Source organism: Bufo bufo, chromosome 9 (assembly GCF_905171765.1).
Source record: "Bufo bufo chromosome 9, aBufBuf1.1, whole genome shotgun sequence".
NCBI classification, from domain to species: Eukaryota; Metazoa; Chordata; class Amphibia; order Anura; family Bufonidae; genus Bufo; species Bufo bufo.
This window is the reverse complement of record NC_053397.1, coordinates 174,535,837-174,560,975: the sequence shown is the minus strand read 5'-3', so window position 1 is coordinate 174,560,975 and position 25,139 is coordinate 174,535,837. Positions and strand designations below refer to the sequence as shown.

Genomic DNA, 25,139 nt, shown 5'->3' with positions numbered 1-25,139 from the left:
ACTGTATGCACTCCATATGTCCCTTAGCGGCATTGATCGTGCGCAGGGGAGTACACAGCATCATAGATTACAATGATGCTGTGCACGTCGGGCCGCCCGCGGGACTATTGTCCCGCACTCATAAGATCTTATGAGTGCGGGACAATAGTCCCGCGGGCCGCCCCACCGTACACAGCATCATTGTAATCTATGATGCTGTGCACTCCCATGCGCACGATCAATGACGCTCCGGGACATATGGCCCACTCACGTACCGTATGTCTCGGAAGGCATACAGTCGTGTGCATGAGCCCTAATATAAAGGAAAGACTCCTGCTGGATCCATTTGCAGCAGGAAGGAAAAAAAGCAGCCATTTGTTTATCTGCTTTGCCCAGGCTTTATTCTTCATTCATTTAAATGAAAATCTGAAGATAAGGAGGCACATCTACTAATGGATTTGCAACACTTTTAGAAGCAAAAAGTGTTGCAAGTCCCCTTTTCTGTCCGGCCATGCGACAATTTTGCGCCTTGTATGTCAGTTGGGTGTGACAGGGGCAGGGACCCTACTGCCTACAGCTATCAGCCTACAGCAGGGCATAATGGGAGTTGTAGTTTTACAACAGCTGGAGAGCCGCAGGTTGGCCATCCCTGAACTAGTTAATCAGGAAAGTAGGGAGCAACCAGAGTTAGAGAAATTGTAATTTTTCTCCACTTTAATTTACACTGTAACTACTGTACACCACGTTTTATCATGGTCATGTTTTGTGGCGACAAAGGCCAAGGCTCACTATCAAAGATAATCACCTCTCGGTACGTCTTCAGCAACCCTGGAATTTCATAATACACAGTAGCAAGTCCAGGTTCCTTAGCTAAAGCAGCACCCGATCTAGGATCAATTTGTAGAATGACACTAGAGGAAGAGCTCCAGGTCCCAGTCAACCCTGTTTAAAAAGAGAAAGAAGAAGAAGAGGAAGAGGATAATGAGGAATTAGAATGTATGCATAGTCCAACATTTAAAAAAACAAAAACCTTTTTCTTCATAACAGTTCATATCGCAGGTATTAGGAGCAGCCACAAAGTCACCTATGGGCTGCTACATTATATATATATATATATATATATATATATATATATATATATATATATATATATATATATAAAAAAATACTACGCAATAAGCATTTTTATTTCGCTGGTATCTAATAAAACGAGATTTTTGTGAAACTCACCTGTAAAATCTCTTTCTCGCGGGGTTCATTGGGGAACACAGGAACGTGGGTATAGCTTGCTGCTGCCACTAGGAGGCGACACTAGGCTGAAAAGTGATAACTCCTCCCCTGCAGGCTATACCCCCTCCAGCCTGGAGAGAGCATATCAGTTTGTGCCCAAGCCATAGGAGTAGGAGAAAATAACCATACGGTAAACAACCAACAACTGACCAACGCCAGTCGGATCAAACCAGAACTGGGGCCATACTGGCTCCACAACCGCCAACAATCACAGCAAACAGAAATTACTGGGTTGGAGCTGTGTCCCCCAATGAACCCCGCGAGAAAGAGATTTTACAGGTGAGTTTCACAAAAATCTCGTTTTCTCGCTGGTATCATTGGGGGACACAGGACCGTGGGACGTTCTAAAGCAGTCCACGGGGAGGGAACAAATCACATGCCCCTGGAGAAACAAACGCCCTCGAGGATGCGTAACTCACTGCCGCCTGCAAGAATTTGCTGCCTGGAACAGTATCCGCCGGTGCCTAGGAAGGCACCCGGTAAGACTTGATGAACGTGTGCCCGGAAGACCAAGATACTGCCTTCCACACTGGAAACTACTGCATGAAGGAGATGGACCCGAGCAGCGCCGACCGCTGGTCGGGTGGGCCAAGACTCAGCTGGGCGTTGCCTACCCGAGGGCAAATGCCCAAGCAACTGTTGAACGGATCCATCTGGAAAAACAGCCTTTGGAGGCCGTCAGCCTTGACAAGGACCCCAGGATAAGAATTGGTAGAAGTCCGTAGGGCTGTAAGCGCTAGTCAAGGACAAGCAAGCTCAGAGGCCAAATCACATGGCTGATGGAGAGCTCGGTTCGTGTACTACGAGGGAGAAGAAGAGAAACCCATGTCTGTGAGGTGTGGAAAGGCGACCACCTTCTGCGAAAAAAGAGGATCCTGGACGGAACACTGCCCTATGTTCATACTTAATGAAAAAATACGTACAAGAAAGGCGTATCAACTCAGAGAAAAAAATAAAAATAAAAAATAACGCCACCAAACAGCTGGCTCCTGGCCGCAGCTGTGGAAGTAGAACTAAAAGGCCAAGTCCGTAGGATTCACCTCTGGTCAGAGAACGCCCCCTAGGGAGCGGAATATTGGTAGACCAATGCCCTTATAGCCATAGAGGCTGGTGGTGAGATTTCTAGTGAGAGAAGCTGCCTGATAATCACTAAGAAACACTACAGGCCAAAGTATCAATACCACACGGGAAAGGTAAAGTAAAGCCAATGTGAGCACCGCTAGTGATGGGAAGCCCCGTCAGTGACTATATTTCAACAAAGCGGCAACGCTGCCTGGAAGGGCAGATGAGTGGAACAAAGATGAGAGAAAAACTCTTGCCGGGTGAAGTTTGACTACGCTCCACCCGTCTTGGTAAGGCTCTCAGTCCACCCCCGGAATGAGCAGTGAAAGAACAACCACCATTGGCTTGAGGTGACGTAGATATCACCGACATCTGAAGAGAGGTAGCACCAATGGCGTCACGGTATGACTACTAGAATCCAGGTCCCGCTTAGAACGGCAATCTAGTGTTGACGAGTGTCGCAGGGACTGATCTACCTAGTAGAACGCACTCAAAAAGTAGGTGCCACTCACTGTAGTCTTCAACAAAAGATTATGTCTTTATTGTTCACAAACAATACTCTGCGACGCGTTTCGGCTCACATCAAGAGCCTTTCTCAAACATATGGATTAGATGTGGCAGAAGGACAACAGTTGTCAGAGCCACGGACCCTTATTGGTAGTAAACCAGAAAGAGGCCAGAACTAAAGCCCATTCCCATGTGAGACTGGAGCTCTACAGCGTCTAATGGTGATGCGATACTCCGCCTGAAGGGAGGCCCTACAAGGGAAGTCCCAAGAGTAATGCTCACGCCATACTCCAGCCGAGGAGTAGGCCACACCGTAGAGGTCACTGATTCTCGTGTTAGAGGAATCCGTTGCCTGACGAAAGAACTGTGCAGAAGGAACCTTAGCATGTAATGGTGACTCAAACACCCCTCGTGCGGTAGAGGTTACCGCATGCTCCGCCAGCGTGGACATGAGGGGAAGGCCTGAGAACATCCAGTAGAATTTCTGGTATCAAGCTGGCCCAGTTAGTAGAGCTAACCTTAAACCCTCCACCTGACAAGGGCGCTGAACAGGAGCAACTGCCGAATTAGTACCAGGGTAGAACCCCTACCTGAGGGGGGCTGCCTCGCTACAGCGACTAGGAGCATCTAGCCCTAGCGTGAAGACTACCCTGCGAAGGAGAAGCCGTTGTAGTAGCCACTGCAGATTGCCAGCATAACGCCCTCACCTAGATAAGGATGAGTGGTGGACGAAGCATCCGGAGTCGGTGGAATATTCTGCTTGCTGGATCTTGACCACCGAACTCTGTGCAGTGTGACTGACCCGAACGGTGGAGTGCTCATGGGGATGGGGAGTCTCTAGGACACCTAAGGCTGGGTGACACCCCTGAGAGCACAAAGGCCGACATTTTTGTGTCTCCAATAAGTGCATGAAGAAAAGAGGGATACAGTATTGGAGTGTCCATATTATCCTGTGGCAGTATCCATATGCCACTAGATGAGAATATCAGGCACCAGCGGTACCGACTGTTGCCACGGACCCCTGTGAAGGAAACCAAGGCCTCTAGATTCGTGGCGTAGCTGAAATACAGCATGCAAAGATGCATAGTGATCCCCCCGTTACTGGATCGTTTGTAGAGGGTAATGCCATAGGAAGTATGTGATGGCAAATGGGAGATGGAATAGTAACCAACGGAAGCGCAATCCCCCGGTTAGGGAAGGGGGTAGCGCGATAGTCAGAACCGCAATCTACAGAAGTGTAATTACCCACCCAATGGAGGGGGAAAAATCTACGGCAAGCACTGCGCCCAGTGGCAGTGCAAACGCTTTACCTATGATCGGGAGTAACATATCCAGTAAGTACTGTAACCCGAGGTAGTGCAAATACATCACCCATCGAAGGGGGTAACGCACCTAGCAGGAACTTGCATATGACGAGTTCTGTACGAAGTGCCATCATCCCACCCCAGAAAGGGTGTAATGCGTACGTAAAACTGCGACAGCAGTGAGAATGCCATAATGCCACCTATACAAAAAGTTAATGTATGCTGACGATACTGAGCCCAGTGGAACTTCAATTCCGCCACTCACAGAACGAGGGCACCTATGGCTGACATTGAGGCCAATGCTAGTGAGGTCAGTCCACCTCAGGAAGGAGGTAATACCCAAATTAAGCACTGTATCTAGTAGAAGTGTAAGTAGTGCCTAAGGAAGGGGTTAATGCATACACCAGAACCAGAAAATTAATCCGGATTCATGTCAGAGTCCGAATAACTGTCCTGCTTCGGCTCGCTCGTGCGCAGTTCCACCTCTCAGCCTCTAGCCCATGGCTGTTGCAGGCTGTGGCGGTGTTGACAGAAGAACCAAACTACCCGGAGGTGGAATGGAACTAAAGGTCTGCTTACTGATTGCGCAGACGGTGCTCTATTAACCAAACGACCCAGGAGGGTGGGTTGGGAGCTTCCAGAGGTCCTCCGCTGAGTTGCGCAGGAGGAGAAACTCAAACGGACGCCCCCGGAGGGTGGATAGGAAGTTACAGTTGTCCTCAACTGGATTTGCGCAGTTGTAGTATTATTAACCAACCGGCCTCAGAGGGCGGATTGGGATCCTCCAGATGTACCCCACTGGACTTTGCAGTTGGAGCATTATCAACCAAACGACCCGGAAGGCGGATTGGGGACTCTTCGGATGTCCTCCACTGGATTTACGCAGTTGGAGAATTATCAACCCAACAGCCCAGAGGGCGGAATAGGAATCCCTCAGATGTACTCCACTGGATTTGCGCAGTTGGGGCATAATCAACCAAACGGCCTCAGAGGGCGGATTGGGATCCTCCAGATGTACCCCACTGGAGTCACGCAGTTGGAGCATAATCAACCAAACGGCCCGGAGGGCGGAATGGGAATCCCTCCGATGTACTCCACTGGATTTGCGCAGTTGGAGCATAATCAACCAAACGGCCCGGAGGGCGGAATGGGAATCCTTCAGATGTACTCCACTGGATTTGCGATTTTGCGCAGTTGGAGCATAATCAACCAAACGGCCTCAGAGGGCGGATTGGGATCCTCCAGATGTACCCCACTGGAGTCACGCAGTTGGAGCATAATCAACCAAACGGCCCGGAGGGCGGAATGGGAATCCCTCCGATGTACTCCACTGGATTTGCGCAGTTGGAGCATAATCAACCAAACGGCCCGGAGGGCGGAATGGGAATCCTTCAGATGTACTCCACTGGATTTGCGATTTTGCGCAGTTGGAGCATAATCAACCAAACGGCCTCAGAGGGCGGATTGGGATCCTTCAGATGTACTCCACTGGATTCGTGCAGTTGGAGCATGGATTTTGTGGACTGAGGAGGGCAGGATTTGTTGCGCATAATTTTTATATTTTTTTTTTGGTGAGGACCTAACCTCATATGGAGAGGTCAGGAAGGGCTGTATACCGCAATATTAAGGCTCATTGCGCCTGCAGTAAGAAACCTAGGGTAAACAGGGGCCTGAAAAAGGTGGCTGTGCAGGAAGGGTTAACCCTGCTCAGAGGACCGGAGCGGAGCTCAGCGGGCACCTGGAGGAGGAGGGACAGCTAGACGGGGAGGATTCGCGCCTAAAGGACGAACCCGCCTCCTCCATAATAGGAATGAAAGTTGCGGCCTAGTAGGCCGCAAAGCCGGGACATAAAGTTCGGCGCACAGCCGACCGGGCGGTACTGCCGGCCGGCTACCACAGAGGGACTCAGAGTAACCGCCGATACCCCCTCCAGATCAGTGGGCAGATGTGTCCACCTGCTGCGGGAACCCATCCCGTGGCCGCAAAAAAACTGTACGGGCTGAGTTCCGGTAGGCCCGGAGAGAAGCCGGGGCCTAAATTTTTGGCGCCGGCCGAGTGAATAGCCGGCCGGGAAGTAGAGTGACCGGAGCGGCGCTCTCAAGCGCCGTGGTTGAACACCGGCCGCGGGTGCTCACCCCGCAGGCCGTATAACGTGCCGGCTACTACATTGGGGCCTGAGGTAATGTGGGGCCCTCATGAAGAAAAAGTCCTCCATCTTATGAGGTGACCGAGGTGACCAAGGGGAAGGGGGGGGGGGGGCTGAGGTACTTACCCAATGAGGACTACTCACCCCATCTTCATCCTCTTCTCTTCACCCTTTCTCAGAGTACCAGCAGGGTCACCTCTTCAGCCGCTGGCACCCGAAGTGGCAGGGGACTGGAATGGCGGAGGGTCTCGCCGGATTCAGGTGACCCCTTTGGCTGGCGGGAAGCAGGGGAGCTGGGCTGCCCTGGTCCACTTTTGTTTCTTGGGGAGGGCGAGCGGTGAGGGATTCTGACACCGGCCTTGCTCCCGGGGTAGACAGAGTGGCTAGGCGACTGTTTCCCCAAACCTAAAAAAGGAAAAAGATAAAATAATAAAAAGTAAGCTGCCCTGCAAAAGCAGGGAGGTCTGCCTCCTACGACACTAAGCTAAAAACTGATATGCTCTCTCCAGGCTGGAGGGGGTATAGCCTGCAGGGGAGGAGTTATCACTTTTCAGCCTAGTGTCACCTCCTAGTGGCAGCAGCAAGCTATACCCACGGTCCTGTGTCCCCCAATGATACCAGCGAGAAAGAATAATTTTTTCACTGTGCTATTCCAAACAGCTAAAAAAAAAGGGTGTTAAAGAGTCTCAAATTATGGAATGTGCCATAATGTCCAACTTATCCTATAATTTTACATTATTTTGTTAAAGCACAATTCAAAAGCAATTTCTGATTTTCTGTAAATTTTTATTTAATATTATGTATGTCAGTTTCAAGTTATTTCAGTGACCATTTTGTTTTGTTTTTTAACGGAGGGGTACCAATAATTTTGTCCACGTGTGTATGTTGTTCAGAGCTCCTATAAAAAAAGGTGGTGGTTTCTGGTCGCTGGTAGACCTACTAAAGAAGAGGCAGGAGAATCTTTACTGTACAATTCTCTCTCTCCAGCCAAGCAGCCGCCTCTAAGTCATGTACCAGAACCTGCTTCTACCGCAGGTCTCTAGTGGTTTGGCGGTGTAAATTCTCAGCACACTTCCTGAACGAGAAGGTTCTTCAAAGAGCAACACAAGGACATGGCAGTCAACAGATTGAGATTTTGCTGCAAAGAGAAAACCATTACATCCTGCAGGTGAACTGCGATTTTGGTCAAGACCTACACTCAGTTATTGAAACAGCAGGGACCATTGGGAACGATTTATCAAGAAGAATGCAAAGTAAAATAGAGCAAGGAGTATTTGCTTTCATCTCCCAAACAGCCCTGGAGAAATAAGAGTTGCTATATGCTATATTGCACTCGTTTTCCAAAATCCACACTGAAAAGTAAAAAATCCGCTCAAAGAACAGGATGCATTATATCCCCGAGTGGCATTCGCAGTTTTGCTGGTTGATACAGGCACCAGTCGACAGTTTGTCATCTTCTCTAACAGCTGAAATGTACGTACTCCTACAATGCAATGGCAAACCGTCCACGGCATTCTGGATATTGGTCTAGGACCAGGACAACATTTCTCAGAATGTAAATCACCAGCGCAGACACTGGACTAGTAGGATATGGAGCTAAGGAACTAGTAGAATTCTGAATGTAGGTCTGGGCCAGAATTGCTTGATTGGATATTGATGGAAATCCATGGAAAAATGTGAAGGTGTTGCATGCGGATTGGGCTGTGGATAGGACACAGATTTTACCTCAACCATTGCAAAGGGTGAGGTCATCTGTGAAAATCTGCATGTTTCAACGTCAACACATTTTTAATGGATCCAACCTTAAGGGCCCTTTACACAGGCTGAGAATCCTCCAAAAAGAAAAGTCGCTAACGAGCCTTCATAGAAACACTCGTTAGCAATTATCTGGCGGTGTAAAGGTACTGCCGATTACCAGATGAACGAGCAAAACACTTGTTCATTGGGTAATCGCATTATTCATGTGAACACCTAAATCATTGTTTGCTGGCAGCAGACGACAAACAATGATTCTGTATGGTGACGGCATTAGTAATCGCTCCTCTCCATACATGTAATAGCAGTGTTCTCCTTCACTGACGAGCAGGCAATTGTCAGGAAGGAACGCTTCCTTCCTGACACTCGCCTGCTGAATTGTCCCATGTTTTATCCTCTAAAGACAAACAATTCAACAACTCAGGCCCTCTCCCCTTACTAATGAAAAATTTGAGAGGTGAGGGGCCAAAGGCACAAATAGATACAGCAGACTTTGAAGGGTCCATGGTTGTGGCAAAACACAGACACCATCTTCAGAAAACTGCTCCAGCATTCTACCCCTGCCGGAGTGGAGTAACATGACCAGTGTCATCACGTTGCATGGGACCATATTACCAAGCATCCACCCAAGGTTATCCGCGTTGCCAAAGGGTAGTGCCTAGAGTTGATTGAAGGTGGAGCCTGACCCACCAATTGAAGGGTTGGTCAGGAGATACCCAGGACTGCCTGAAATACTGGATGTATGCCAAGGTCTGTGCAGGTGAATCTGCTGTTCTGGGCCCTTTGGCTACAATGGAGCTTCAGATGAGAGAATCAGGAAGCATCTCCATCTAGGAAATGCTTCCACACTTCCAGAGGGACAACTGCACAAGGTATGAGGAGGAAGGAGTCGATTTAAACACTTTCACGTTGTTTCCTGTTCCAGAGGAGCCAATGTTTCTGGGATTGCAGTCATTGTGTCGCAGGGAAAGGAAGGTTCACATGGTGCATCTGCTGCAACTCTGAGGGCATGCTGCAGATTTTCAGATCTGTTATAAAACCATGTTTTCACTGTCAGATGTCGGATTACTAGTCATACACTGATCCCTAGTTACACTACCTGTACTGAAGCCCCGAGACACATTCATACTTCCCCGGGTTTCTGCATGTAATCTCCCAGCTTTCCTTGCAGTTGCTTGTTCTGGCGATTGGCCATTCTCTTTACACTGAGTGTATTGAAGAACTAACTAAACCCCTGCATTCCGAAAGCTTAGCTAACAGTCCGACAACATACTTGTTATGTATATCCAATGAAAGACTAGCAAATATGGCTGTAGAAGAAATCCAGACACATGATTTGTGACGATGAACATGAAGCTGTGTTAGGCATGTCATCACCATCTTTTAATTTAGGACATTTATTTACCTTCAGAGTACTTTTCTAAAGCTTTTAGGGCTCTTTATACTGGTAGTTGTTGCTACTTTGTTTACCTTAAAGCCTCGTGAACACGACTGTGTTTTGTGCTCCGCAAATCGCGGACAGGCAAAACATGGATACCGGCCGTGCGTGCAGCACATTACGGTGCAGACACATTGACTTCAATGGGTCTGTGGTCCGCATGTTGCGGCGAGGTATAGGGCATGTCCTATCTCTTGCTGTGCGGCCGCACACTGAAACCCTTCAAGCTGTACTGTAACATTAACATGATTGCCCACTTACAGATGGTACTTACAATGAACTATTATTATCTCTAGGGGGAATCTTCTATAACAGGCACTTGACTTTACTGCTTTACTGTAGAGAGCAGGGAGAAAACTGTGCAGGAATGGGAAGGGGGGGGGGGGGGGGGGTTGTAAAAATGGTCATGTACACTGCACGGAAGACAAGGGGGTGGAGAATGACCAGAAGAGCTATAGAAATGACATGTAGAGCTATATGGGACACTATCACTAATATGGTATACTAATGAAAAAAATAAAATGGTGCTACTGATATAGATATGTAGAGGATGTTAAAGTTGTTCTCCGGGCTTTTTCATATTGATGATCTATCCTCAGGATAGGTCATCAATATCCGATCGGCGGGGGTCTGAAACCCGGCAACCCAGCCGATCATGAGTGTGCAGGTGCCGTCTCCCTTCTCTCTTCCTGCTGTATGTCTATGGGACAGCAGCAGTGGACAGGAAGAGAAAAGGGAGACGGCACCTGCGTACTGCGTGCGCTGTCTCCTCAAACAGCTGATTGGCGGGGGTGCCTGTGTTGGACCCCCGCCGATCTGATACGATAACCTATCCTGAGGATAGATCACCAATATGAAAAAGCCCGGACAACCTCTTTAAGTGGGTCCTGTATGTTCTGGAATACAGGCATTTAATGCACCTCTGGATACACCACATGCTGCAACTGAAAGGAGCTGGCCACTATATATTCTTAGCTGCACATGTGCTGGGAACACAACAGCACATGCACATAGCTAGTAATAAACACTATTAAACTATTAGTACTGAATAATTTCGGTTTACATGCAGATCCGCTCACCTGCTTGCCGATGCTGCGCACCAAAAATGGCCGCTAGTGGAGTGTCCAGTCCATCAGCAGCCTCCATTCACTTATACTGGGAAAAGACAGGGGAACTAGCGCATGCGGAGCCTGTCCCCAGTGTAAATGAATACAGGCTGCTGATGGATGGAAACCCTCCACTAGTGGCCATTTTCGAACCAAAGCGCCACCAAGCAGGTGAGCAGACCAGCATGTAAACCTGAATTACTCATATTAAACTATTGGACATCAATGTTAATAGATTAATAATGCTTATTACTGATGCATGCACGTACTGTTCCCAGCACATGTGCAGCTAGTAATATATAGTGGCCAACCCCTTTAAAATGCACGTAAAATAAGTAAAGCCATTTATTTACACAATTAGGGCTCATTCAGACGGCCATATGCTGTCCACAAAAATGCGGATCAGTTTTTTTGCGGATTAGATGCTGGATCATGCTGCCCTATTCACTTCTATGAGGCCTTTTCTTCCATTGCACGGCTCCGCAAAACAAATGAAATATGTCCTATACTTGTCAGTGAAAATCAGGACATGGCCCCATTGAAGTCTATGGGTAAGCAAAAAAACGGAATGCAATCCGTTGTTTTGCGGATATGCTGAACTGCCCGCAAAAAAAACGGATCCGCATTTTTGTGGACAGCATACGGCCGTCTGAATGAGCCCTTACTCAACTAGATTATGTTGACATATAAAACTGTAAAATTGCATTCAGAGGTGAACATATCCTTTAAAAATAATAAAATATAGAGTTTCTTACCTTCCGGACTAGTTATTGCGCACGCAAAACATATTACATCACCAACTACAGCTTCTTCCTTCACAGCTGGGTAAATGCTGTGCTGTACAGGGATAGGAACATAATCGGAAATTCCAGAATTCTCAGTATCCCATACCCTAAATATTGTAAAACCAACGTTGACTGTGCGCATAATAAAGCTGTCATTTGTGGACCCCTTTCCAATCTGTATAAAATCGTCCCTGAAACCAAGAATCAAATATAAAAAGAAAGAAACACAATATAATACCAAAATGTAAACTACGGTGGTCGTGTATGTCCCAACACTGCCATCATGTGGTACAAAAACGCACTACAGAACTAATAACACATTTACATATTTGTCAATGCACATTTAAGGAATAGAGGATAGAATAGTGATCATTGGGGGCACGGTCTGTAATCTCACTGAAGAACACTACAGTCAGCCTCTCTCTAGGTTGAAATGACAACGCAAATATTAAAAGGGGGTGTCTCATCTGAGACAATGGGGGCATATCGCTAGGGTATGCCCCCCATTGGGACCTGCACCTATTATTGTGAATGGAGCGGGCCAAAGTGCTGGCTGAAGGACTCCGGGCTGGCCTCCACCAAGCGCTCTCCCCATAGAAGTGAATAGGAGCACAACGCGCATGACCGGCCACTGCTCCAATTCACTTCTATGGGCTTGACGGAAATAGCTGAGCCAGCGCTTGGCTATTTTCGGCGGCCCTCCCTATGTTCACCATTTAGGAGATAGGTGCGGGTTCCAGCAGTGGGGCCTGGACCTATCAAGAAAATGGGGGCATATCCAACCTATATGCCCATCATTGTCTCAGATGAGACATCCCTTTTAAAAATTTAGGTTAAGTGGCCCTTTAAATTTCAACACTGTAATTCATGGAATTTCTGTTTTTAAATCTTTTTATTAGGTTTCATACTGCATAGGGTAAACCATTCAGTTAAAAGGGGCATTTCCATCTTCAGTTTTCATACTTACCTTCGTCCAGCGCGACGTCCACTTCCTGGATTCGGCTGGGCTTGAGTGACGTCTTCTCCCGGCCAGGCCGCGCTTGCGCAGAAGACTGGCGTTTTTCTCCCGGCTGGGACGCGCACGCCGCCGCCCATGCGCCATGGTGACTTATTCCTGGCCTGTATAGTACAGAGCAGACATGCGCGTTCGCGGCTCTGTACTATACTGGCCAGGAAAGAGTCATCATGGCACATGCGCGTTCAGGACATTGCGCGGCCCGGCCTGGAGAGAATCTTCAGTCTTCTGCGCAAGTGCGGCCTGGCGGGATTTGACAGGAGAGGTGGCCGTAACCAGGGGAGACGAAAGACAACAATCAGGTAAGAGGGGAATTATTTTCTCAAAAAGGGTGGGAATTGGGTAATAAAATGTATTTAGAAAAATGATCACTGTCAAATCATTAAGAGATTTAACAGTGATCATTGTGATGGGAATACCCCTTTAACACATTTTACGTCTGCAAACATGTTAACAAAAGATGACTTCCCTGCTCAGTGGTGGTCTGACTGCTGGGACTCCCACCAACCACAAGAATGGGGGGTTCTGCAACCCCCTGTATGAACGGAGTGGTGGTCAAGCATGCACACTGCAGCTTCATTCACCTGTAAATGATTGCCGGAAATAGCAAAGAGCTGTACGTTGTCTCCACAGAGATGAACAGAGCAGCAACACGGATTCCCGACCACTGCTCTATTCATACAGAGGATTCCAGTTCTCATAACAGGAGGGGGTTCCTGTGGTCAGACCCCCACCGATCACTTATCACCTTTGCATAGCTTGTAAGTTTAGATTTTGCGACATCCCCAAAGAAATTGGTGTTCAGCCTGCTTTGTTTCTACGGCTGCTAATGCAGACAATGGGGGAGATTTACTAAGACTGGCGTGTCCTCTTTATAAAATTAGGCGCATTGCTCCGTGAGCCAGAAAGTCAAATCCATGCCAGGGAGGGTCTGGCATAGACTTGAACTGTAATTTAGGCCACTTTTTGGTGAAAATTACAGTAAATCCAGTCTGCCAATTTTCTTACCACTTTACAAAAGTGTCAAGAAGCACAAAAAGTAGCAAATTATGCCGCAAATATGGTGTTTGCCTTAATTTGCGACTTTTTAATGCCACAAAAGTGGTGTTAAAGAGGTTATCCGTGAATTTGATATTGATGACCTACCCTTAGGACTCCAGGGACCCCTGACCATCAGCTGTTTGAAAAGGCTGTAGCTCTCCATAAGCGCTTAGGCCTCTTCCTAGGCCACTGATGTCACCGTACATCAGTCAAGTGGTCTAGGCACAACTTAGTTCCAGTCAAGGGAATGAAGCTGTACTGTAATACCAAGCACAGCTGCTATGCAATGTACGGTGCTGTGCTTGGTAAGTGGGAGGAGACAGCAGCGCTAACCGGGCATCGATGTGACCAATGGAGCTCCGGTCAGCGCTATAATCTATTCACGACTTACCAAGCACAGAGCTGTACAGTGGTTATGCTTGGTATTGCAGGTCAGTCCCTTTCCCTTGAATGGGACAGAGTTGCACCTGAGCCATGTGACCGAAGTACAGAAAGAGCGCTCACGGAACACCGCAGCCCAATAGAATAGCTGGTTGGCGGGAGTTGGATCTCATAAAATCCCTGGATAACCTCTTTAAAGCATTGCTAAGGCTACTTTCACACTTGTTGGATCCGTCCTTCCGCTATCTCGCTGTGCTGCCGGACCGCAGCTCCATCCCCATTGACTATAATGGGGACAGGGGCGGAGCTCCGGCACAGCACGGCAGTGCGCGGCAAAAGGCCGCCAGACTAAAAGTTCTGCATGTCCGACTTTTTAGTCCGGCGGCCTCTCACCGCGAACCGGAGCCTGTCGGATCCGTCCTGCCGCAAGTGTGAAAGTACCCTAAATCTCTTCTGAAGCATCCCCACACTAACAGATAGAGGACAGTAATATGACTGCAGGATCATACAGTTTGCCGTTTCTGGCTAACCTACACGACTGTACACGAGCACAAAATAAAGGAAAAAATGCAGGATTACACCACAGAAAGGTTATTACCATGGAGACATATAGGTCTGCAGAGGAGTTGTCCAACCAAAACCAAAGGATATTTTTATTTAAAGGTCTATTCCGGTCATATGAAGTTATCCCCTATCCACAGGATACAGGATAACTATTAGATCGGTGGGGGTTCTTCTGTGGGATCCCCACAGATCACAAGACTGGGGGTACTCCGTGGAGCCCCCTGAAATGAACAGAGCGGCCAGTTGGGCATCTGAGCAGCCACTCCATTCATTTCTATGGGAGTTTCGGAGATCGTCGAGTACAGCGCTTGGCTATCTCCGGACTTCCTATAGAAATGAATTGTGTGGCTACACGCATGCTCAACCGGCTGGTCTGTTCATTTCAGGAGGCTCCACGGGTTAAGGGGCCACCGTTCTCGTGATCAGCGAGTGCTGATGCGGTAGGTCCGGCACCAGTAGTTACCATCTATCCTGTGGATAGGGAATAACTTCATTTATTCAGAATACCACTTTAAGACCCACAGAGCAGCTGCCGAACCACGGAGGGGAAAGTGGGTGTTTTATGTTGAGGGGGACACAGGAGGTCTTCAGGGGCTGTCAGCTCCCAGAAGGGACCACCCCTTTAAGAATGGCCAGAAATTATTGTAATTTCAACCTTTACATAAAACGAATGGCTTTGTTAACGTACATAAATACTAAGTCTACACAAACCTGTTAATTGCAAAGTTGAGAATGGAATTCTGTGCATGGAAGACCTCGCCTGTGTTGTCATGGAAACGAGCTGAGAAACCCAAAGTAGCCCCCAGAGGAATTGCAGACAGTAAATGGCCGCTTTCAATGTGTATAACTGGGCTGGTCACAATGCGCATATATGAAATTGGTGATACCTGTGTGACAAAGACCGGGCATTGTGAAAAACACTAAATAATTTCTTAAAAATAAGAAGGACTTTATAAAGTTGACCCCCCGTACATACACAGATATAAGAGATTCAATCCAAACCTAAAGAGGACCTGTCACCCAGTGAAGACTCCACCTCCGGAAAAGAGATGCGGTTGCTACTCTTTTGGCAAACCACATATTAGACAATATCATGCAGAAATACCACGGACCATAATAGGGGTTTATAGAAGGTATCTAAACTCCATTGTGCCCGCTCTGCTAAAGCCCGACAGCACAGCGCTGAATTTCGGGTGCCCAATTTGCATTAAAAAATAATCATATTTAAATGTGAAAAAATAAATTAAAATAGTAGTAAATTACAAATATTGTTTGACCATTTATTATAAGCTTTAATACAGCGTGCTTAAACGTTTAGGTACATTTTAAAGAAATTACCAATGACACACTTTTTGGTTTCTAAACACTCTGCTGCCTTCTTACTCTTCTCCTGTCCCTCCCAGTAACGCAGGCTAGATAAATTGGGGGATATTTATCAAACTGATGTAAAGGAAAACTGGCTTAGTTTCCCATAGCAACCAATTCGATTCCACCTTTCATTTTCCAAAGCAGCTCTGAAAAAAGTAAGGTGGAATCTAATTGGTTGCTATAGGCAACTAAGCCAGTTTTCCTTTACACCAGTTTTGATAAATCTACCCCATTGTGTATGCTTTTCCTGCCTATTTACAGCCTGTGTGAGCTTCCCTCATTGGATTCGCTTCCCCTCTCCACAAATCTGCCATGTACACCCTTCCGCTGCTATCGCTAATACTGAGAGAAGGGAGGGGGAGAGCAGAGAGAGCTGGATTTACAGCATGCCACAATCAACAGCCCCAGTAGTTTGGTGAAGGACTCGCTGTGCCCTAGTACAATGCTAGCAAATTTAATGAAGGCTATTTAGAAAGTAGTCTTAATGTTTCCTTTAGGAAGCAAAGGAACAATACAAAAGTACAAAACGGAGAGCCCCCTGCAAAATTAGCCCACTCCGCAAAAGAAAGGACATGTCCTCTACTTCATCACAACATGCGGAACATGGACCCATTGACTGTGATGCTGCGTTCACATGCCCGGATTAGTGTTTCGCAGACAAAAAAAACGTATTGTCGTGTAAATGCCCCCTTAACGTGCCTAATAACAAGAATGCGATTATTTACAATAGGTCACTAGGACCACAAATTGTCTCTGGGTTTACATATGTTACTAATTTTGATGTATAAAATATAACGTTTATTTCTTGTTTCTAAAAGTTTTAATTTAAAAGTGTCCGTTCTAAATTATCAGCTGGGTCTGCAATGCTACTTGTACATGGCTATATTAAGCGGTGGTGCTAGCTACGGAGCTTCACTTACTGCTGCCTTGCATACTCATAGTTTTTCGTGAAAAACTGAGTATGCAAGGCAGCATTAAGTGAAGCTCCGTAGCTAGCACCACCGCTTAATATAGTCATGTACAAGTAGCATTGCAGACCCAGCTGATAATTTAAAAGTGTCAGTTCTAGATAGTAACTTTTAGAGACTAGAAATAAACGTTATATTTTATACATCAAAATTAGTAACATATGTAAACCCAGAGAAAATTTGTGGTCCTAGTGACCTATTGGAAATAATCGCAGTATTGTGTCTCAACATATGTTAATGGGTCAATCTGTAAAAAGGTAGAGTAATAACAAGAATCCCATTTCACCCCAATTCATAATCCGAGCTTACTTCTGGAGCTCCTGAGTTCCTACCTTGTCAGAAAAAAAATATAAGTAATAATTACTGAGACTAGGACGACTGACACTGCATTAGTGAAGAAGGAGCAGAAGCATCTGTAGTAAGCTTGGCCTGATAATAAAGGAGATTGCCCTTCCTGGCTTTGAATGCTCTCAATTTTAGTAATTACAAGCATCAACTGTAACCGGGTAACATTTGGACAGGTCAACCCAAAACAATTTGATATGTTATAACTGGATTCAGTGTCCCCCCCCCCCCCCCCCAACCATTGGGATTGTCTTAAAGGGGTTTTCTACAATACTAAATGTATCCACAGGATAGGGGATACATATCTGCTTGTTGGGGTTCCCTTGGATCACGAGAAAAGTCTTGTGTCCCCATATGAATGGAGCAGCAGGTTCGCCAGGCGCAGTGTGGCTCCATTCACGCTCTAGGAGACTGCCAGAGATAGCAGTTAGCAGTCCCATAAAAAAATGAAAGGAGCAGCAGAGCGCCTGTTCAAACAGCTGCTCCATTCATTTTGGGGTATGGGGTCCCCAGACTCGTGATCAGTGATGGTCCCATTGTTCAGACGCCCAGCAATCTAACAGTTATACCATATTCTGCGATTGGGGTATTACTTCTTCTTAATGGCAAACCCCACTAAAGGGGTTCTCCAGGAATTATTTAAGATGGCAGCCAGCAACCTGTCCTAGAATGTGAGCAGGACTCCAGCAGCCTCCAGAGCTACCTAGCGGTGAGGGGCCTCACCAAACATCACTCTCTGGCATTAGCATATACTACATATTGGTAGAGGGTTCCTGTTGGGCTGCTCAGCCATGACAGCATATTGTAGGCAAGATAGGATTACCATCTATTGTAGAGTAGTGTAGTGAGGCCCCGCCACCTCACCTCCTAGGAAGCTCTGCAAGAGGTGGCAACCAGTCCTAGTCTCATTCTAGGAGGCCATTTTAAAATAATACCCAGAGATCCCCTTTAAAGTGCTCTATCAGCAAGTGATTCACTGCACACATCTTCTGAGCAGTTTAAACAAGCTTATGACGGGCATATTAAAAGATTGCTTCTTATGATGTCACTGATCATCAGAACTGAACCCTCCAGATGGATCTGCTCCCCTGAACACACCACATATCCCTTGACCCACACATTGGGAGAACTGACATTGAATCTGACACATCTTTAATCCAGACTCCCAATGCTATGAGCTTTTAATAGACCTATAAAAGCGGATCCTGCTCCAGCTCTTTTGTAGCTAGGTAAATCAATCAAAGCTACAGCCCAGCCATACATAATGGTCTCTGTGAGGGTTTTTAGCGTGAGCCAAGAAACTAATACATTTTCAGCTATAACTTATGTCACTTTTCGGCAGTAATACACAAGCACCACTATGCGCATTATGAAAAATCTAACACTGGTACTGTGAAGCATTATTTTGGTATAAATGAAAGATAAACCTATTAGGAAAGGCAGCTAAAGTTTTATATCTAAAATAAAAAAAAGTTACTATAATCATTAATACAAGTATAGAAGGCTAAGAAATTACCTTCACTGACACAATAATGGTTTGGTTGATTCCAAAGGGTTCCTGAGAAATAACCTCTATGGTAGAAACTCCAGTGAGAGAGCCTGAGGTCAGAAGACCATTACTGTCCACCTGTACGAACGGTGACTTGTTTGGCCCATTCAGTAGCTGGTAATTAACAGTGGCTGCCTGGTCCCTGTATTAAAAAAAAGAAGATTAAAGGGGTTTTCCTCAGAATAGGTCATTAGTATCGGACTGTGATCAGCTGTTTCAGAAGGCAATGACGCCGTGGCCTTCTCACAACTTTTCCTGGGCCAGTGACGAAATGTTCCTCGGTCACATGGCCTAGGCCAGTGGTCAGCAACCCGCGGCTCTTTTGAACCTTTGCCGCGGCTCCGGCATGGGCATGAGCAGTGTGTGTGCGGCATGAGCAGTGTGTGTGCGGCATGAGCAGTGTGTGTGCGGCGGGGCAGGCACTGTGCGCCGGCGGCTGGGCAGGCACTGAGATGAGCGCTTCCATTGTGGAAGCGAAGCGCTCATCTCCATAGTGATCTGTTTGTATCGCCGTCCTCAGAACAGCGATACAAACAGAAGGCTGTGCGGATGAGCAGGGCAGGGAGGTGTGTCCCTTTCCTGTTCCTCTGATAGGCGGCCGCAGCCTATCAGAGGCCGGCGTAGGCGGCGCGATGACTTCATCGCGCCACCTGAGCCGTACAGCGCTGGAGTCGGGACACAGGCCGGAAGAGGCCTGCATTGCATCGCTCCAAAGAGGTAAGTATAAGTGTTAATTATTTTTTTTTTTAACTGGCAGTCTGGCACATAATGGTATTATACTGGCACATGATTGGGGAATTTGGGGGGGGCCCCTGGAATTACTGGCACATGATTGGGGGGGGGGGGGGGGGGTCTGGTATTACTACTGGCACATGATTGGGGGGGGGGGGGGGGGAAGTCTGGTATTACTACTGGCACATGATTGGGGGGGGGGGGGAAGTCTGGTATAACTACTGGCACATGATTGGAGGGGGGTCTGGTATTACTGGCACATGATTGGAGGGGGGTCTGGTATTACTGGCACATGATTGGAGGGGGGTCTGGTATTACTGGCACATGATTGGAGGGGGGTCTGGTATTACTGGCACATGATTGGAGGGGGGTCTGGTATTACTGGCACATGATTGGAGGGGGGTCTGGTATTACTGGCACATGATTGGAGGGGGGTCTGGTATTACTGGCACATGATTGGAGGGGGGTGTGGAATTACTGGCACATGATTGGAGGGGGGTGTGGAATTACTGGCACATGATTGGGGGGTCTGGTATTACTGGCACATGATTGGAGGGGGGTCTGGTATTACTGGCACATGATTGGAGGGGGGTCTGGTATTACTGGCACATGATTGGAGGGGGGTCTGGTATTACTGGCACATGATTGGAGGGGGGTCTGGTATTACTGGCACATGATTGGAGGGGGGTCTGGTATTACTGGCACATGATTGGAGGGGGGTGTGGAATTACTGGCACATGATTGGGGGGTCTGGTATTACTGGCACATGATTGGGGGGGTCTGGTATTACTGGCACATGATTGGAGGGGGGTCTGGTATTACTGGCACATGATTGGAGGGGGGTCTGGTATTACTGGCACATGATTGGAGGGGGGTCTGGTATTACTGGCACATGATTGGATGGGGGTCTGGTATTACTGGCACATGATTGGAGGGGGGTCTGGTATTACTGGCACATGATTGGAGGGGGGTCTGGTATTACTGGCACATGATTGGAGGGGGGTCTGGTATTACTGGCACATGATTGGGGGGGTCTGGTATTACTGGCACATGATTGGGGGTGGTCTGGTAAAGGTAAATTAAATATTTTAATTAGCTATTAATTTGCAAAAATATATTTTACATTGTTAAGTGAAAAAGTCCTTTTTTTCTTCAGATTGACAGCTGACTGCACGATCCTGTATATAGCATTAAGGTAAGAAACAATATATGCAGTGTTATATTTGTTTTAAAATATGTTGCAATGGTTTTGCGGCTCCCAGTTTTTTTTTTCCTTCGGAAACGGGTCAAAGTGGCTCCTTATGTCTTAAAGGTTGCAGACCCCTGGCCTAGGCGCACCTCAGCCCCATTGAAATGATTGGAGATAAGCACGATAACAAGCACAGACAATATACTATGTACGCTGCTGTGCTTGGTGAGCAAGGAGAAGGCAGCAGCACTACTGCCAGCATCGCTGCCTTCTCAAACAGCTGATAGGAGGGGGGGGTCCCAGGGATTGGCATTCCTGCTCTTAGGTGATGGCTGCAGCTTCTTCATTGCTAAGCCACAACGCCATCTTTAAATGAATTAAAGGAGTTGTCTCACTTCAGCAAATGGCATTTATCATGTAGACAAAGTTAATACAAGGCACTTACTAATGTATTGTTATTGCCATATTGCTTCCTTTGCTGGCTGGATTAATTCTTGCATCATTTTACAAACACTGCTCATATTCAGGGGTTACGTTCACCAATTTGCTGAAATAAGACAACCCCTTTAAGTCGAAGGAGTGAGGGTGGAAGTACCAATGTAAAAGTGAAAAGTCTGTTGCCACTTTCAACCGGCTAATCAGCGGTGGTGTCAAGTGCCAGACCCTCCCTTACGATCCGATATTGATGGCCTGTCCTAAGGATGAAAACCACTTTGAATATGCATTAAAAAAGGTGAACAAAGCTCCTTTTTTCCACACTTTTTATTTTATTTTTGTAACGGAATTTAAAATACACTTCAGAGACTGAAAAAATAAAATAAAAATCAGTCCATTATACATTTACGAGACACGATGCGACTCAATTACCTGTTTGTTTGCAGCCTCAAGTTAGAATTCGGAGACATAAGTATCTGCTCAGCTTCTATGCTTGGGTTTATTAAATGTAATCGTTCAAACACCTGGAATAGGGACTCGATGTTAGAAGTCTTATAGAGAAATACTTTCAGTAGAAAGGATATTATTGTTGTGTTTTATTTTAACTGATTAATAACGAAGGCCTCTTTCACACTTGCGTTGTCCGGATGCGTCGTGCACTCCATTTGCCGGAGGTGCCCACCGGATCCGTAACAACGCAAGTGAACTGAAAGCATTTGAAGACGGATCCGTCTTCAAAATGCGTTCAGTGTTACTATGGCACCCAGGACGCTATTAAAGTCCTGGTTGCCATAGTAGTAGTGGGGAGCGGGGGAGCAGTATACTTACAGTCTGTGCGGCTCCCCGGGCGCTCCAGAATGACGTCAGAGCGCCCCATGCGCATGGATGACGTGATCCATGTGATCACGTCATCCATGCGCGTGGGGCGCACTGACGTCACTCTGAAGCGCCATGGGAGACGCACGGACGGTAAGTATACCGCTCCCCGCTACACTTTACCATGGCAAACAGGACTTTAGTGTCCTGGCAGCCATGGTAACCATTCAGAAAAAGCTAAACGTCGGATCCGGTAATGCGCCGAAACGACGTTTAGCTTAAGGCCGGATCCGGATTAATGCCTTTCAATGGGCATTAATTCCGGATCCCGCCTTGCGGCAAGTGTTCAGGATTTTTGACCGGAGCAAAAAGCGCAGCATGCTGCGGTATTTTTTCCGGCCAAAAAACGTTCCGTTCCGGAACTGAAGACATCCTGATGCATCCTGAACGGATTTCTCTCCATTCAGAATGCATGGGGATAATCCTGATCAGGATTATTCCGGCATAGAGCCCCGACGACGGAACTCTATGCCGGAACAGAACTACGCAAGTGTGAAAGAGCCCTTAAAGCTACAAAACCTCAATCCCTGCAGTATCTATGGAAGGTAAGACAATGACAGACTCACAGATCTGCTAATACAGTAATTATACAATTCATGATAGCGCTAATGGAGGATGGCATAGAACGAGGAACGTGTTTTCATACTTTACCTGAATCTGAACCTCATCTGAGAATTCCCGTGTCTGGCCAAAGAACTGATTTGCTGAAGTGTTTGTTACTCGTACCGTTACTCTTAGTCCAGTTTTTCCTTTCATTTTAGCATAAACATTCATAGCGAAGTTGTATTGTTCTGGTAGATTAATAGATGCCTGGAAAGAAAGTCAGAACAATTATGTACTTGGAGGCCATGGAATATCAAATGCTTTATAACACCTTATAAAAAGCTGTCACCTTTAAGGACCTGCTCATCTGATACAGACCTGAGGCATCAAATAATATTCGGAGAGGCCATCTCTTCTTGCATAGGGAGCATTTCACATTATGACATTCTAACATATGCATATTTCCAGCACACACCGCCCTCCTTACCTCATCATGCCTGCTCTTCACCTCTATAAAATCCCGTTTTATCACCGACCAGTGGAAAGTAAGACCAGGAACAGCATTACCAAAGGTGAACGGTGTTTGGCTGCTAGATATTCCCATAACATAAACTGGCATCTGTCAGGGGTTAAAAAAATAAAAATAATAGTAAAAAAATAAAAATTAAAACATAACATTATTTGCATATGACCATCTCAATTTCCCGATAGTAATTATAATAAGAAGTAATGCCATTTAAACCTTGACTAAAGATTTTCAAACATCAGTGAAAAGTAAAGTAAAGTATAGAAGGGACCTGTCTGTTTAAGTAAATGCTCACATTCCCTATAGAATAACAATTCTGGAGACTTTTCTCATAACTCTGTGTTGTGGTCGTTCCACTGTTATTTCTCCTAAAAACATATGAAAAAAAACGACAACGGGGCGTTATCATTCCTCTGGTCAAATAGGTGTGTCCCTACAGTTTGATACTATGAGTCTGGACAATGTCAGACTGTGCAGGAATAAGTCCCTCCGGCCCCCACTTGTAACACCCGGTTTTCAATTTTTTCAAAAACATCTAGTAGGAAAAAAATGCTTCAGAATTGTTATTTTATGGTGACTACAATTTTTAACTAAAATGACCGTGGGCCAAGTAGTGACAAGAGAGGCGCGCCGAGTAGTGACAAGTCCTCTTTTAGTAATTCCTTAAAGCAGTTCTCCAAGATTTTGTAAAATTTGGAGAGGAGAGGGCAGTATAAAATGAATACAATAAATAATAAAAAAAAAAACTTTAAAATGTCCCATGTCACCACTCTGATCCCTGCTGGTGCTTGCAGCCGTCATGTGCTGTCTATTCTTCCCATGAATGTTGCAAACTGCCTTCTTGTCTGGAAGGTAAGAAGACCTATACTATGGGCTTCTATGAACATATATATATTTTTTATTTATGATGGGAATCAATGAAATGGCCGAAATCTGCAAGCGTAAAAGGAAGCAACTATATGTGTGTGTGTGTGAGTGTATATATATATATATATATATTTATATATATATCTATACATACACACCCAGAATAGTGGACCAGGTAAGTATAATTTATTCAGTGTTCTACTGAGCATGTCTCACCTGTGTGCCACTTTTCATTCTGGTGACTGGGGCGTGAATCCGGACACCTTTTAGCTGAATTACCTCAATCTGTACTTTATCCTGAAAAGAGAATTAAAAAATAAACACTCAATTACAGAAAACAATCCATTCAGCTCCTTACAAGTCACAGTAACGCCGTGAACATATACTTCTCTGTAGCATTTCTTGACCTTTTGCTCTTTTCATCTTAACCATTTCCCAGAAGGAAATTACCTCAGAAACTATGGCCACTTTTCCAGATTCCGTATCAACCGCCTGAATGACGCCCGTCACGGTACCATTTCCCACTTTTGCCCCTTTCACCAATCCATTACTGTTTACAGAGGCGACATTCTGATCAGTGATCGAGAAGATGATGTTGGACTGAGGCTGTGGACCTCCTTCTGACGTTATCTAGATAACAGCAGATAAATTATTTCAATACATACTCTAACCGAGAATTCTTGAGAGGTCAACCCAATTAACATTACGGTACTACCATTGCAAAATATTCACCTGCATTGTAGCACCAATAAGGAGTACAATTCGTCTTGGCAAAAGTTGGAATGGAGGGAATACCTGTGACATAAGGGAGCGAAATGTGAGATCCAAAATATTTGTAGAATCCCTTTTTTACATATGGTGTGAATACGCTGTAAGCCATTTGGTATCAGAAGCGATAAGCAAATTTTTTGTTTACTAGCCGAAATAGAATTAATCTACTGTTTTAAACGAACACTAACCCTAAGTTGCCTAATAGTGATCAGCAAATTGATTCATACAAACCAAATTCGTTCACAAATCAGCCATGAGGGGCTGTCCACTCAACCCTTGATTGACAGGGCAAGACATCTTGGTTGGCCCTGTCAATCTCAAGCCTGCGCCATTGTTCTGAGTAGCGACAAGTGCAGAGGCTCTGCTGCTGCTATCCGAGTAGTGCAAATGCTGACTGTTCATGCGCCACTGTACCCAGACGTGAGCAGCGCATGCACAATTGGCATCTGCGTTGCTCAGGTAGCAGCAGCACAGCCTCTGTGCTAGCGCTGTAACCCAGAGCAACGGCACAGGTGCGAGACTGACAGGACCAGGCGGGATGTCTGGCCCTGTCAGTCAAGAGGGAGGGCAGAGTCCGTTGAGAGCAAAAATCTGTAT

General features: G+C 46.3%; 1 protein-coding gene across 1 annotated transcript in view; it reads right to left on the bottom strand.

Moving 5' to 3' along the window:
- NUP210 (nucleoporin 210) overlaps window positions 1-25,139 on the bottom strand; it is a 111,533-nt gene that overhangs the window by 25,406 nt on the left and 60,988 nt on the right. The window contains exons 24-33 of the mRNA XM_040406850.1: window positions 24,504-24,566; window positions 24,222-24,401; window positions 23,988-24,068; window positions 22,866-22,997; window positions 22,487-22,645; window positions 21,392-21,483; window positions 18,571-18,745; window positions 15,085-15,260; window positions 11,343-11,563; window positions 785-921 (exon numbers count right to left, since the gene is read on the bottom strand). Coding sequence (XP_040262784.1) covers window positions 785-921; window positions 11,343-11,563; window positions 15,085-15,260; window positions 18,571-18,745; window positions 21,392-21,483; window positions 22,487-22,645; window positions 22,866-22,997; window positions 23,988-24,068; window positions 24,222-24,401; window positions 24,504-24,566 — 1,416 coding nt within the window. The remainder of the gene's footprint in view (window positions 1-784; window positions 922-11,342; window positions 11,564-15,084; window positions 15,261-18,570; window positions 18,746-21,391; window positions 21,484-22,486; window positions 22,646-22,865; window positions 22,998-23,987; window positions 24,069-24,221; window positions 24,402-24,503; window positions 24,567-25,139) is intronic.